The following is a 13,075-nucleotide window of genomic DNA, read 5'->3' on the forward strand; positions in this document are numbered from 1 at the left end:
TGCAGCCTCTGAGGCTGCAGGCTTGGAAAAAAAACGTTTCTCCAAAATCTGGGGCTTCTGCTGGGAACCAGCAGCAGATGAGACCCTGCTACTCCCCTGAAGCATCCCTGGGGTGAGCAGCAGCCAAAGGGCTTTGCCAGGGCATGGGAAGACCCCGAAGCAGCGCTTGCTGGTATGAGTCAGTGCCATAGCCACTCTTCCCAGCAAACCAGCCAGACCGCACGCCTCATCTTGTCTTACTCAGAAGGGATTTTTTTTTTTTTCCTCAATCTTCCTGTGTTTTGTGACGTTTAAAAGCTGCCACGTGCCTCCTGCCATAAACAGCCACATGCACATAGGTGCAGCCCCCCCCCCAGCAGTTTGCTGCCCAGCTGGAAGTCAGATCAGATCAGTCATGGGGTGATGTACCACCGTGGACAGAGAGGTCACCCACAGGGGTCCAAACCATGAGCCCAAGGCTGCTGGCCCTGGGAAACCCCCCCACAGCCATTCCTTTTGGATGCACATAGCTACACAGGGGGGGAGCGGAGGTCCCAGTGCTGCCCCAGTGCTACAGGGGGGACACAGACCCTCTGCCCCAAGGACAAGGAGAGGTAGAACTCAGGGCAAAGCTTATGCAATGCTTTTCCCTACCAGAAACAAGGAGCAAAGCTGGAAACGACCCTGGATGCCTCTGTAGCACGGACAAAAAGCAGAACAGTTCAGGGAGCTGCCTGAACACAGCTTTACCCTTCAGCCCTGCCCGTACGGGATGCAGCGGTACAAAGTCACCGCTCAGGGGGTCCCGTGGCCCCCAGCTCCTCACGCACACAAGGACTGTCCCGTATCTTGTGCTGGGGCTGAAAGCAGAGCAGAGCAGGAAGATTTGGCACCTTTAAATCCACCCTTGCCAGGGTTTTGTTTGCCTCCAGCAGGAACGGGGACCTTGCCCCCTTGCATGCAGGCGGCTGCAGGCTCTTGTTTTCTCAGTGCTTTATCAAGCAGCACACCCCAGCTATCAATCAGGCTGATCGCAGAAGGGCCAAACAGCTAAGTTGACTAATTCAAGGCAAAAATCTGCCAAAACTCCACTTAGGGCAGTACGGCACGTGGGCCAGCTGGGCTCCAGGACTGCCCAGCCCCATGCACCCCCCTGAGCTGCCATCCCCACCGTGAGCTCCAGCCTGATATCAGACCCACAAAATGCAAGCCCTGAGCGAGCCTTCTCTCTCCCTTCGTTATGGAAGGCTCACTCTGCACTTAAATCCTTCCCCCAGCCCCGACCAGAGCCAGGTGCTCACTCCTACCCCACGAGGCACTGGAGCAGGGCAGGGCAGCAATGGGCTTGGGGAGAAAAACAAGTTCAGTGCCAGCAGGGACAGGCTGTGCAGCCAAGTTAGGAGGAAAGGGTGGGGGAAAAACATTTGCAGCATCACCACAGCCCAGCCGGATCTTGCTCACATGCAAACCACACACATCCCGGGGAGTCACGCTGACACGACCGTGCCATCAAGAGTCACCAGACCCTGCTGCTGCGGTCAGAGGCTGCACCGCATCCTGGTTGAGCCCCACCACCATCCGCAGCATCGCTCTGCCCTCCCAGCCCGGATGAAGAACAACCCCCAGCGTTTTAAAAGGCTGCTCGAGTTTATTATTTGCCATCGTACGAGTACAAGGTAAATAAAACACGTTACTGCATCCGGGCAGAAAGGGCATAGTTACGTTGAGAAAGAGTAAAAAGGCTGGTGTGGGAATCACGGGGGGTTTTTGCTGCATTTTCTTCTTACAAAGCAACACCTTTGCTTTGGAGCAGCCTGCCTACTCTACAGGGGGAAGGGGCTGTGCCCGCCGGCCTGGGGAGCAGCCGCTGACCCGCTCATGCCGAGGGTCCGGAGCTGGGCTCGCTGGCGTGACGCCTCCGTCCCGCTCCCGGGGCTGGAACCAGGCCACACGCCATCGGTCCCGTTGTCACCCGCAGCGTTCCCGAGCTGCAAGACAGAGCAGAGAGGGGGTCAGGCCAACGCCGAGGCGTTGCGCCGTCGCTCTGCGTTGATTTTTTGCAGCAAAGGAGCGGGGCGCCCTGGGCACGAAGACGTCGCCCATCAGGTCGGGATGCACCTCGGGGGACGCAGCAGGGATGTCCCCAACCGCCCTGGGTGCTGCACTGGTGCTCGCCTGCGTCATCTCATCCGAGGAAAGCACTCACCTCTCCGGGGACTCCGACACAGTTGTCATGGCTGGGTGAGTCGTCTTCCCGAAGAAGAAGCTGGCCCACCAGTGGCCGGGGTCAGACTTGGGCAGACCTGGGGGACAGCGTGTGCCGGGGAAAGTCTGGGTCAGTGCAACCCAGGCAATCCCGCTACCACCCCGGTCTCATCCCATAGGAGAGGCTGGGTCACCTCCAGTAAGATTTGGAGCGATGGGGCCAGGAGCAGAGTCCTCCCGCGGCCCCGAGCCAGGCAAGCACTTACCCGGGGGGTGGGGGATGACCTCCCCGGAGTACTCCGAGCTGCCGCAGGAGCTGTTGCTGGATGTGGAGCTCAGGCGCCCTGTGGAGAAATCACGGCCATCAGAGCCACCACTGACCCTCGGTCGCGCCACGAAAAGCAAAGCATGGGCTCGGTGTGGCCGTCCCTGGAGCGACACGGCTCGGTCTCATCACTGTCTCACTCCAGTACTTGCCCAGCTTTAGTGCCAAGTCAATAAAAAACACTAGGAAGGGAATACTGCTGAGATTACAAACTGGCCGACAGCAGGTAGCAGAAAAGCACCTGAACACCTCTGAAGGAAAACACTTGCAACCCCAAGGACATTATTTAATGGCTTTGCATCTGTATGCAACACTTGGGAGGCCTGTGCAGACAACTCGAGGCCAAGAGGATGCAGATTCCTGCATATAATCCACGCAGTTTTAGTCCAACTGCTAGAAGCCTGTTACTAGTTTCAGCTCAAGGGGAACACTTTAATTCCCTCTGGTTTAGGCAATCCATTAAACCAGAAAATCTCTCCCCTGGAGAGGTACCAGTAGCTACCATTGCCCAGGCTGGTTTTGCAGCTCATTTCCACAGCAACAGCACGAGATGCATTTGAGGCCATCACCTCCCTTCATCTACAACCTTAATAAGAAGTGAAGGAGTTTGCAAGACCTATCTCCAGCTGGTACAACTGGGCAGGGGTGGCCCAAAGGAGGGTCTGAGCAGCAGGAGGGATGGCGGCTGGCTGCTCCCCTTCCCCAGCAAGGACCCTGCCAGCTCTCACGGGGCTTCAGCTGAAAGCTCACACCTGAGCTCAGCTTCATCTCTGCTGAAGCCATATCCCCTCCAGCCTGGCAGAGCATCCCACCCGCTCGCCCACCACCCCGAGCCCACCCCAGCCCCGAGCGCGTGCCCTTACTTCTGTAGTAGTTGTGCGTCGCCATGAGCGAGCCGCTCGATGGGATGGATGCCATGGTTCTCGATCTTGGTTCTTGTGCAGCTCTAAAACCTGTGAGCAAAGGGGCAGCTGTCATCGCAGAGAGGACGAAGCGTGGCCCCCGCAGCCCCCACCCGCCCCAGGCCTGACCCTTGCCCATACACAAGAAAACTGCAAGAGTTTCAATGGTACCAGTGTGATTTCTCAAGAGATTTGACACGCATAACCTCACAGTGGCACTGCGCTGGGTACAGAGGTTAGCGCTCGTGGTGCTACACGTGGTTTAAATCCGCAGCTGTAGAGCCAAGAGCTCTACGTGCAAAGCCAAAATAATTCCCTCAAAAACGACTGTCTGCACACAGCACAGGCCTGGCGAGTCTGCGCAGCACCTTCCCCGAACCCCACGCGGGTGCTTGGCTTCCTTGCAAAAATCCAATTCCCCTCATTGTATCAACAGTTGGGAGTTATGAAATCTCAGGCAGAGATTGCGTAAGTAGCAAAGGAGTGTTTAGCTTGGGGCACATACCGAGGATTTTCATGCAAGGGGTTCCAGCCCCAGCCTGTCCCCAGCAGTGCCTCCGCCACCCCCGAGCCGGGGGGGCAAACCTGCGGGCCACCATCATGCACAACACATCCCTCCTCCTGCAACGTCTGCTTCCAGCACGGGCAAGAAAATTTGCTCTCCCTGGCCCACAATTATTTTGGGGAATTATTTTTCTCCTCCTGGTACAACACACACCCCTGCTAAGATGCTGACTCTTCCCACATCCCGTGGCCTGATCCCTTCTTCTTCAAGCAAACTCCAAAAAGGCTCAAACAGCCAAAGGTGCCTCTTGCCACCACAAGCCACGGTCCCCTGGGCCTGCAAGAGGACACCGAGCCCCATCGCCATCCGGCGGCACAGCAAAAGCACCGACCTGGGCTGCGAGCCGGGTGCGGGGGAGGCAGCCAGCACCCCAGGGTCCTCACCCCTGCCCTCGGCCATCCAGCTCCTCCCCAGCTCCTGAGGAGGCTTTTTCCTGGTCTAATGCTGCACCCTCTTGTTGGGTATCCTGCTACTGAACGTCCTCCACGCATGCACGTCCCCGTTAATACAGTAATCCTTAGTGGGGAAACTGAGGCACGGAGCCGTCTCCCCCAAGTTTCACCCCAAAGTCACTCGGCACAGCCTTGCAGTGCACCCTTCTCAAAGCAAAAAAAAACAAACCCGCGCCATCCCACCCCAAATTGCTACGGGCCGCCCCGTTTCTCCCCGCCGGGACTGCACTACCTGGACTGGGCAGCGGCGGGGTCCGGCGGGCGGGCGGGCACTAGGGCCGCTCGGCGGCGGCGGCGCCGCCCGGGGAACGCAGCGTCCGCTCCGCTCCGCTCCGCTCCGCACCGCACGGCCTGAGCCGCGGCGCTGCTGGCTCCGCCCCCCGCCCCGCCCTTATATCCCCTCTGGACACGCCTCCTCGGGGCTCACCGCCAATCGAGATGAGGAGGGCGTGGCCGGGAACGCCCCTCCTTTTTTCCTTGAGGGGCGGGGTCAGCGAGGGAGGGGCGGGGCCTGCGAGGGAGGGGCGTGGTCTGCGAGGGAGGGGCGGGGCAGGGTGTGCGCAGCGCCGAGCACCGCGCTCCGGGGTCCCGCGTTCCCCGGGGGGCGAGGGGCGAAGGGGTCCTTCGGAATCGCTCGAACTGCCACACAAACCCTCCACGTAACGTTCAAATAACACCCGGAATTTGGGGCGAGAAGAGTTAAAAAACTGGTACTGCGGGGTCCGAGTCCTGGAGAGCCAAGGCAATGCCTATGGAAAACGGAAACTTTCCAGAAAATTGCTTTCTGTGTGGGATGGAAATGCGGTTGAGAACACAAAGGGAATCCACACGTAAGCGTCACGGGGAGACGCAAGAGCCTCGCGGTGTCTCCACAAAGGCAGTTGGCTATTTGCTATAGCTGAAGGGTTATTCATTTATTCGCTCTCCCCAATCCAGCAATACTTGAGAGCAGGTTGCTGTGGCCCGCTGAGGGTTCCCAATAAAATCTTGCAGCTGTGGGAAAGAGCATTTTTAGGGGGTGATTAGGGTTTGGAGAAAGGAGGGAGCCCGTATCCCAGCCTGGGGTGGTTCTGGCGCAAACTCACCCTGCAGCAAGGTTCATTCCTCCCCCAGCCTGTGATTTTTCTTATTAAGCCGGAGTGATTTGTTAAGCACCGGGGGCGAGCAGCCAGCTCCAGGGGAGGCAGGGCTGGCTCGCTCCAGGAGGACATCGATCTCCCCACGCAGCTCATGGGGCTGCAAAAGGGCTGAGATGCCCTTGGGGCTGTGTTTTTCGGTGGGGCAAGCCCACCCACCCACCCCAGCACGGGGACACCCTGGGTGACCCATGTCCCCAGATCCCCCCACCTCGCCCACGCAACAAGGCAATACTCCTGCCATCACATCATCCCAGGAAATCATCCGGGACAGCTTCGGGGAAAGCCTTGGCACCACAGAGCTATAAATAAATTGTTTATTTTCAAAGTCTACCCCCCGAGGTTTAAGGACCAACACAAAAGCATGTGTGATCCAGCTCGGGACCACATTCCTCCAGCCATGCCTCAGTTTCCCCACTGATGATACTGACTCGGTGCTTTCCAGGGCAGGAGTTGGCTAAAAGCTGTGATGGACTTTGAATATACAAATACCACCAGGCAGTTTAAACAGCCACAGGGTTGTTTTCGTGCCCAACGTTAGGCTTCGCTTTTGTGCCTCATGGTCAGGTTTGATCAGTGGTTTGATTTCAGGGTCCCTGGGACGCGCAGGCCAGCCCTGCCCGGAACATTCGCTCCCAGCCCCACCAGCTGCAAAGCACAGAGAGCTCTAGGGCACAGGCTTGGGAGAATTTTTTGGCCCCAAAGGGAAAGATAGGAAGGCTAGAAATTGGGTGCTTCAGACCTGAAAAGTCCCTTTTGTTTTAGTGAAGCCGGTGTCATTTCTCAGGTTCCTCCTCAAATCCTTCCTGAGAGATGTATTCCTGCATCCCCTGTCCCTCCAATAATGTACAGAGCAATAAGAGTATATCGATATAGAGATTATATCCTATAATGGAGTATATTTTCCCCAGCAGGTTCAGCATGCCTTTGTACCTCACTGAGCCTGAGTGGGCTAATTGCTTTAATTAATGATAGAGCAGAGATGAACAAACACTTCCTAGTCCCTTTGTGCAGTGACACCACTTACACCCACATTTGGGGCTGCTTTTTAAAGGATCAGCTCATTAAGCAGATAGCACCGGGGCCACGATGCTGCACCCATAGCAATGGGGGATGAATCGGGGCTTCTCTGGTTCAAGGGAGATCGATCTCCCCGCGTGGATGAATGACGGTCTCCAGCAAAACCTGTCTTGCCCTGCTCTTCATCCCAAAGCCAAATCCGCTTTGCCTTAATGATGCAGCGGGAGCAGCGCCGGTGGGACAGCGCAGCCAGGGGGATTGATGGAGCATCCAGTCTGGTTTCCCACGACAAAGCCTGTCCTGGGTGTGTTGAGGAGAGGAAGATACATTTCATTTGTATTGATCAAGAATCAGCAGTTTTAAAAGCAAGCAGATGACAAGATTTGGACAGATTTTTCTCTTCGATTTTCCTCTAATTAGAGCCTCTGAGTTGACTGCAACTCTCCTTACACTTGCTTTTGAGCAAGGTTTCTGTGTTTTCCTTTTTTTCCCCCCCCCCCCAATCTGGCTCCCTGGGCTCCATGTTACAGCTGGCAACTGGCTTTCGTTACCTGCTGGTTGTGTGTGCCGTTGGGAAATAGCCTTTCGTGCCATGTTTTGTACTGGGCAGAAACATCTGGAAGCCAGCAAAGGCTGCGGAGCTGAAGGAGCTGCTGCCTCTGGACTCTGCCAGCACTCATGGGACATCACAGATGGGTGTTCGCTAGCGCTGGGGACGATGGGGCACCCCAATGCCCAGCCGATGAGGTTTAATGCTGCTGCCGCCGGATTCCCTCTGGGGTTGTGACATCCCAGTGGCTTCAGGAATTTGGTCAATGGTGAGAAAATCATGCAGCAGCCTCTTGCCCACCGCTTTGCGCCCTAGCACGCAGATATTTTCCTCCCGGGTAAGAAGGCAGCGCTCACTCCCGGCACAGCAGTCATGCAGACTTGAGCTCTCTGTAGTGCTACAGGGCCTGATCCTGCACCACTGAGGGTTTTGCTTAATTCTCCCTCTGTTGAGAAGGGAGCAGGCACGACTTGTGCTCAGGCTTTGCCTTCCTATTCCTCCTGGGCTGCCTTTGCCCAGCTGTATTACTCAGTGCCAGGTTTGGGATTCGGACAGTATCTGCCCAGCGCAGGCAGCTGCTGCCACCTATGGATAACAAACAGCCAAAATGTTCACCCCAGACACTGCATTAGGGCCATCCTCTCCTCTCTGCCCAGGGTTTTTGCAGCCTCACAGAAGTCAGAGCAAGGGTGGCTGCGAAACCAAACCCATGGTCGTGTTGTGGCTGGGCATCTTCCCCTGCCTGCTCATGTTTAAACTGGAAAAGGGGATGTCCTGGAAATGCAAGGGGAGAATGGCCTCAAGCAGCATATTTTACCTGTCAGCTGGAAATCACGTTCTGCCTTTTTGAGATATATGCAACGAAGTGACCCAATCATCCAGGGCTGATTTCCTTAAAGGCTTGGGGAATTGGCATCAGGGCCCCCCTAAAATTCTGAGCCTGATCTGCAAATATGCACACTGTGGAGAGAATTAGGTAGAAAGTCACCAGCTGCCTGATTTGCCTATGCAAAAGGGATGTCTCCAATTTGGAAAAAGCAGTGAAGACAGAGGACCGCTGCTTGCTATAATCCAGAGGCTTTAGGTGAACTTGGTCCCACAAATTCCTGACTTTTGGCCCATCTGTTCCTCTGCAAAAACTGGAAAATCATCTTGCAGAAATCAGCTGGTGCTGAGCAGGATCCCTCTCTCTACAGAAAACTCTCAGACCAGCACCTCCTTCGTGGGATTGGGGGGAAATTTCGCTACCATCATATGCAAACAAATTCCTCACTAATATAAATCCGTGGGCTTTGATGGGGGTTGGTTCAGCAACAAATTTTCTCATTAAGTTCCCTGATCCTTATTTCTCCCTCTGGATGCATCCAGAGCTTATGCTGTTAGCCAGGTATCTCCATTAACAGCCCTTCCACTAAAGTGATCGGAAGATATGGGCAGCCAGGGCTCTTTTCGCTCAGTGGCTGTGGTTTAATATGAAAAGCCATCCCCAGGATTAATGCAGGCTTTTCCTAACTCGGAGATGTGCACGGCTGCCAAAACAAACACATCAATCTGTTGTAGCTTGATACAGCATCAGACTCCCTTGCCGTAAAATCAGTGTGGTCCAGGAGCAACCGAGCATCCTGCAAACAGCATTAAACCACAGGGCAGAGGTGTCTTATCTCACTTGGGCTTGACCTAGATCAGGGTCTGTCCCCTCCTCGGCACACAGGGAGATTTACAGGATCAGCTTCTCGCAGCCCCCGCAGATGCTACATCCAGGCATCAGAAATGCCAGGGTGTCCCTGAAGAGATGCATTTAAAATGGTGTTTTTCTCCTCCCCTGGTGTTAAAAAAGATTTCAGAGTGTGGAAATGCTCATCCTGGCTGCTTCCCAGATGGACAGCGGCTCACATTGAGCAGTTTTACCTTCCACAGCCTCTTCTCTGCCAGTGGCATCTTGGAGAGCTGGAAGAAATAGAGTAGCAATATTAAAGTGACAGTGGGGAGGGTGAAGAGCAATGCAGGAGTTAAAATCTTCAGAGGAAATCTGAGTTTCGGCAAGTAGCTGCTGCGTTTGACCTGAGGATGTGCACCCAAGGGTGTCTTATAATCCCTGAGGTTCTGCTGGGCTCGGAGAGGTGGCAGCCCTAGGGCAGAGGGAGTTTCCCATCTCAACCCCATAACTCAGCTGTTTGGTGGAAAAAAGGTTTCTGGCAGAGCATCCACCCACGCCCAGGATGGATGGGGACAGGTTTAAAGGTCCTTAAGCATTGTCCCTTCAGCATTGCTACCACCCGATGGCTGTGGCTACACCGAAACCCCGGAGGGCAGGTCCCAGCAGTGTGAGCACGATGGTGGGTCCTTGAGTGCAGCCTGCCCTGCACAAGGTAGACTGCTGTCCCATCAGGGATGACACCAGACACCGTCCCCAGCTGGCTGGGTGGCTGGAGGGCTTGGGCATCTTGTTATCGCTTCTGAAGTTTATTTTTAAACCTCTGGCTCCAATTTAAAGGTATCAGCAGCATGTGCTGAGTGCAGGACCTCAAAATACTCTCCTCCTCCTCCTTCCCCTGCCTTTCTGTCCCATCATTTCTGTCTTCATCTCCCCTCTCCAGGTCTACAGCATGAGCACGAGCTGAAAAACCTGCTCACATTAAAGGTTCCATGAAATCTTCCCCTGTTTTGGTGCCTTGGGCCAGGAGTGCTGCCAGGCAAACACACAGAAAGAGGCATGACACATCAACGTGGGGGCCCGGAAAAGTTGACCTCAAAGCCAACCCCACGTAAACATGCTCTAGAAACCTCTGGGAGATGCAGCGGGGAATCCCATCCCGTCTTAGCCCCTGTTAAGCTGGGGCCTAACTGGACTGGGAATACCTGTTTTATATGCACCGGCACTGGCACTGGGGATTGCCATGGGATGCATGTTGTATAGATGAGGAGAGGATGGCCAATGTCTCGGTGTTTTGAGCTTGTCCACTTCCAGCAGATGGTAAATGCTGAAACATCTGGGTGCAAAGCCTCTGCAAAGCCTCCAAAACTGGTGTGGAAGGAGCTGGAAGCCTGACCATAGCAAGAAGCATTCACCCCTTCCATAAAGCTGCCCTATAGAGGACAACCACTGCCCTACACGCCTCTGATCTGCTTTTGCAATGGCTGTTGCCTGAGGCCAGTATAAGGCCCGGCATTTCTTCCTTTCAGGGAAAATATCTCTATTTTTTTGCATGGGAAGAAGGAAGAAAATAGCAATTTATAGCCATTCCTTGTGTCCAGCCCCAATTTTTCCCTGGTGAGAGCAGGGTTTCTGCAGCGACATCAGGGCAGGCATCCCTCGTGGCTGCTGTCTGCTCTGCCCAAACCCCCACCTTCAAAGAAGACCTGATGCATATTATAGCAACAAAACCACAAGTGCTCAGTTAGCTGAACGCGTTACTCACGGGAAGAAACACCCCCAGCGTGAAGGCAAATTCAGGCAGGCAGCCTAGGGTGTTTGCATCCCAGATACATACAAATTACCGGCACTGCGGATTATTCACTCTCCCAGTCACACTATGCAGGGCCTCTTTGGGAAAAAAAAACCCAACAAACTCAATTATTATGTCTGGGCAAATGGAAATTTTAGCACAGCTTAAAGCATCAGATCCTAACCTGGGGGCTATGAGACTGGATGGGGTTGAGGTGATGATGACAGGGGTAAGAGGTACCTTATAATGCATGTATGCAGCCTGCCCTTCCTTTTTTGGGGGGTGTCAGTTTTCTTGAGTGACCCCAAATCATTTGGTGATGGTTTTTGGGGTGAGGGAATCAAGCCTAAATGGGATGAACGGGAGTTGTTTCAGCTGGGACCAGAATCTGAAGCCAGATGGATGGAGACGAGGCGCTAAACTTCAGCCGCCCTCAGATTTTGCCTGCTCAGGTCTCTTCAATTTTACATAGCTGAACATTTAAGGACAGATTGCCACTATTTTCCAAGAGGGAAAACGGTTCTACTTGGGCATGACAATCGAGCTTGATGGTCCACAGGGACCACACGTGTTCAGTGAAATCCTTTTCTCTGGGCACCGGCCGGACCTGGGCATATAGCTGTAGCTTTAAGCTTCTTGGAGGCTGGGCGTAAAGTGGCTTAACCGAGCTGGGATTAGCCAGGTCTGACAGCCCTCTCTCCTACTCATGTCCCATACTATTTATAGTCCGATGGGCCATCAGGCTCTGTTTCATTGCAGAAGTAAAGTACACTGCACTGCCCGTTTCTCTTTTCCCTGCCTGGGAAAAGGGGTGAAAATTCAAATTCTTTTTTACTGGAGAAGGAATGGAGAGAGGAGAGCTCCATCACACACTCACCTGGCCCAAGTGGCAGAGGGACCTGGGATTTACTCCATCTCCACAAAGACTAAAGTCTTCATTAGCAAATGCAGCCTCTGCCCGGCTGAAGGCAGATCCCAGGCTGCCTGCAGCCCTTGTATAAAAAGGGGAGGTTATTTCTTGGCAAAGCACTAAAATATGGATAGAAAGAATAAGGTATTTATATACCCATCCCTCCCACGCGTTATCGCACTTGGTGTCCATCCCCAGCACATCCAGACCTGGGGTAAGTCTGCTGCTCCTATCCCAAACCAAGGCTGGGTCAATGCCTTTAAATGCTCTCTTAGAGCCTTCCTCTTGGAAATTTCTTTTTATTTTTTCTGGCACTCAGTGTTTATGTTGCGCAAGGAATGCTGCATAAAAGTAAAAGATATCTTTCCTATCATATTTCTAAGAAAATACCAATGGACTATAACATTTATAAAAAAATAAAGTCTCCCTTTAAGCATTAATGAGAGGTTAGTAACATTTTAATCTAGATGATGTGTAAGTTTTTAACCCTTAGTCTATGAAGGTAAGAGTACCTTCATAAGAGTACCTAAGGGTACCTGATTTAGCTGTTAAATTCACTGGAAGGATGGTCTAGGCCATAAAATTGGCCTGGACTATTACATAGCTTAATTCAAAATTAGCTTTCTTTTGACCTATATTCGGCTTTGGGACACAGAAAAATTTGCATTAGCCTTGTAATTGCACAGCTGACACAGGTATAAATATTCTGACCACTACATATTCATTTTTTTTATGCAAAGAAATTTTCGTGGTATTACCGAAGGAGGTTACGTACGGTTTCCTTGTTCCCCTGGGACTTGAATCCCATCTCCCATTAAACGGGATGACGTTAATAAACCACAGATTCTCGAGCAGCCAACATACGTGTTGCAGGTGCAGGAATCTGTTTTGCTCCATTTGTCCCTTGCTTTGCTGTTTGCTCCTGGGCTAATGCATTTCCACCGAGGCAGAAATGTGGGTCAGCGCCTGTGGGGCTCTGCCCAGGGACGCGTTTGCCCCGTGTGCCGTGCAGGGACCCTTCTCCTCCCAGCACCCGTGGGAAAACAGCCCTTCTGCACCACTGGCCCCACTGGGGCAGAGCAAGGGCTGTGGTACTTGGTGGCCCTGGGCCCCCTTCCGATTCCAGCCCCAGGCTGCCATAGGGGGTCCAAGCCCCACTTGGCCTCCATCTACGCCACTCCTCCTGGGCCAGCACTGCCATCATTTCCCCTGTCTTCCAAAAAGCCCTGCTTCCCATCTCCCCTTACCCCTCCGTCTTCCTCCCATCCCTCTGCCTCCAACCTCCCCATCTCCGCCATCCCTCCACCTCCCTCCCCTGCCTTCATCTTCCACCTCTCGCATCTCTCCATCCTTTATCCTTCCACCTCCCTCCCACCCCTCTATCTTCCACCCTTGCCTCCCTCCAACCTCTACCTCCCACCCTCCCACCCCTCCACCCCCCCATCCCTCCCCCTCCTCCCCATTTCTCCCAACCCTCCATTTCTCCCCATCCCTCCCCCTCCTCCCCATTTACCCCCAGCCCTCCATTCTTCCTCCCATCCCTTTTACCACCCACCCATCCTTCCCAGCCCTCCATCTCCCACCC

The 13,075-nt window shown here is 53.9% G+C and overlaps 1 protein-coding gene and 1 long non-coding RNA gene across 2 annotated transcripts; both read right to left on the bottom strand.

Moving 5' to 3' along the window:
• Positions 1-1,607: 1,607 nt before the first annotated feature.
• On the bottom strand, positions 1,608-4,825 carry PPDPF (pancreatic progenitor cell differentiation and proliferation factor). Its single transcript, XM_069803138.1, has 5 exons — positions 4,661-4,825; positions 3,373-3,462; positions 2,451-2,528; positions 2,186-2,282; positions 1,608-1,967 (listed from the first exon to the last, which is right to left on the bottom strand). Exons 2-5 carry the CDS (start codon positions 3,425-3,427, stop codon positions 1,856-1,858), a joined length of 342 nt encoding a protein of 113 aa, XP_069659239.1. The 5' UTR covers positions 3,428-3,462; positions 4,661-4,825; the 3' UTR covers positions 1,608-1,855.
• Positions 4,826-7,599: 2,774 nt separating this feature from the next.
• LOC138689211 (uncharacterized) lies at positions 7,600-12,937 on the bottom strand. Its single transcript, XR_011328048.1, has 3 exons — positions 12,355-12,937; positions 11,458-11,609; positions 7,600-10,678 (listed from the first exon to the last, which is right to left on the bottom strand). It is a non-coding gene; the product is annotated as an uncharacterized lncRNA (long non-coding RNA).
• Positions 12,938-13,075: the final 138 nt, after the last annotated feature.

This window comes from Haliaeetus albicilla, chromosome 2 (assembly GCF_947461875.1).
Source record: "Haliaeetus albicilla chromosome 2, bHalAlb1.1, whole genome shotgun sequence".
Lineage (NCBI taxonomy): Eukaryota > Metazoa > Chordata > Aves > Accipitriformes > Accipitridae > Haliaeetus > Haliaeetus albicilla.

Bases quoted from the DNA above. Each gene is read 5' to 3' on its own strand.
- PPDPF (XM_069803138.1), bottom strand. From the start codon at position 3,427: ATGGCATCCATCCCATCGAGCGGCTCGCTCATGGCGACGCACAACTAC. The intron at 2,529-3,372 runs GTAAGGGCACGC...ATTTCTCCACAG, and splicing joins GACGCACAACTACTACAGAA to GGCGCCTGAGCTCCACATCC. The intron at 1,968-2,185 runs GTGAGTGCTTTC...TCTGTCTTGCAG, and splicing joins GTGTCGGAGTCCCCGGAGAG to CTCGGGAACGCTGCGGGTGA.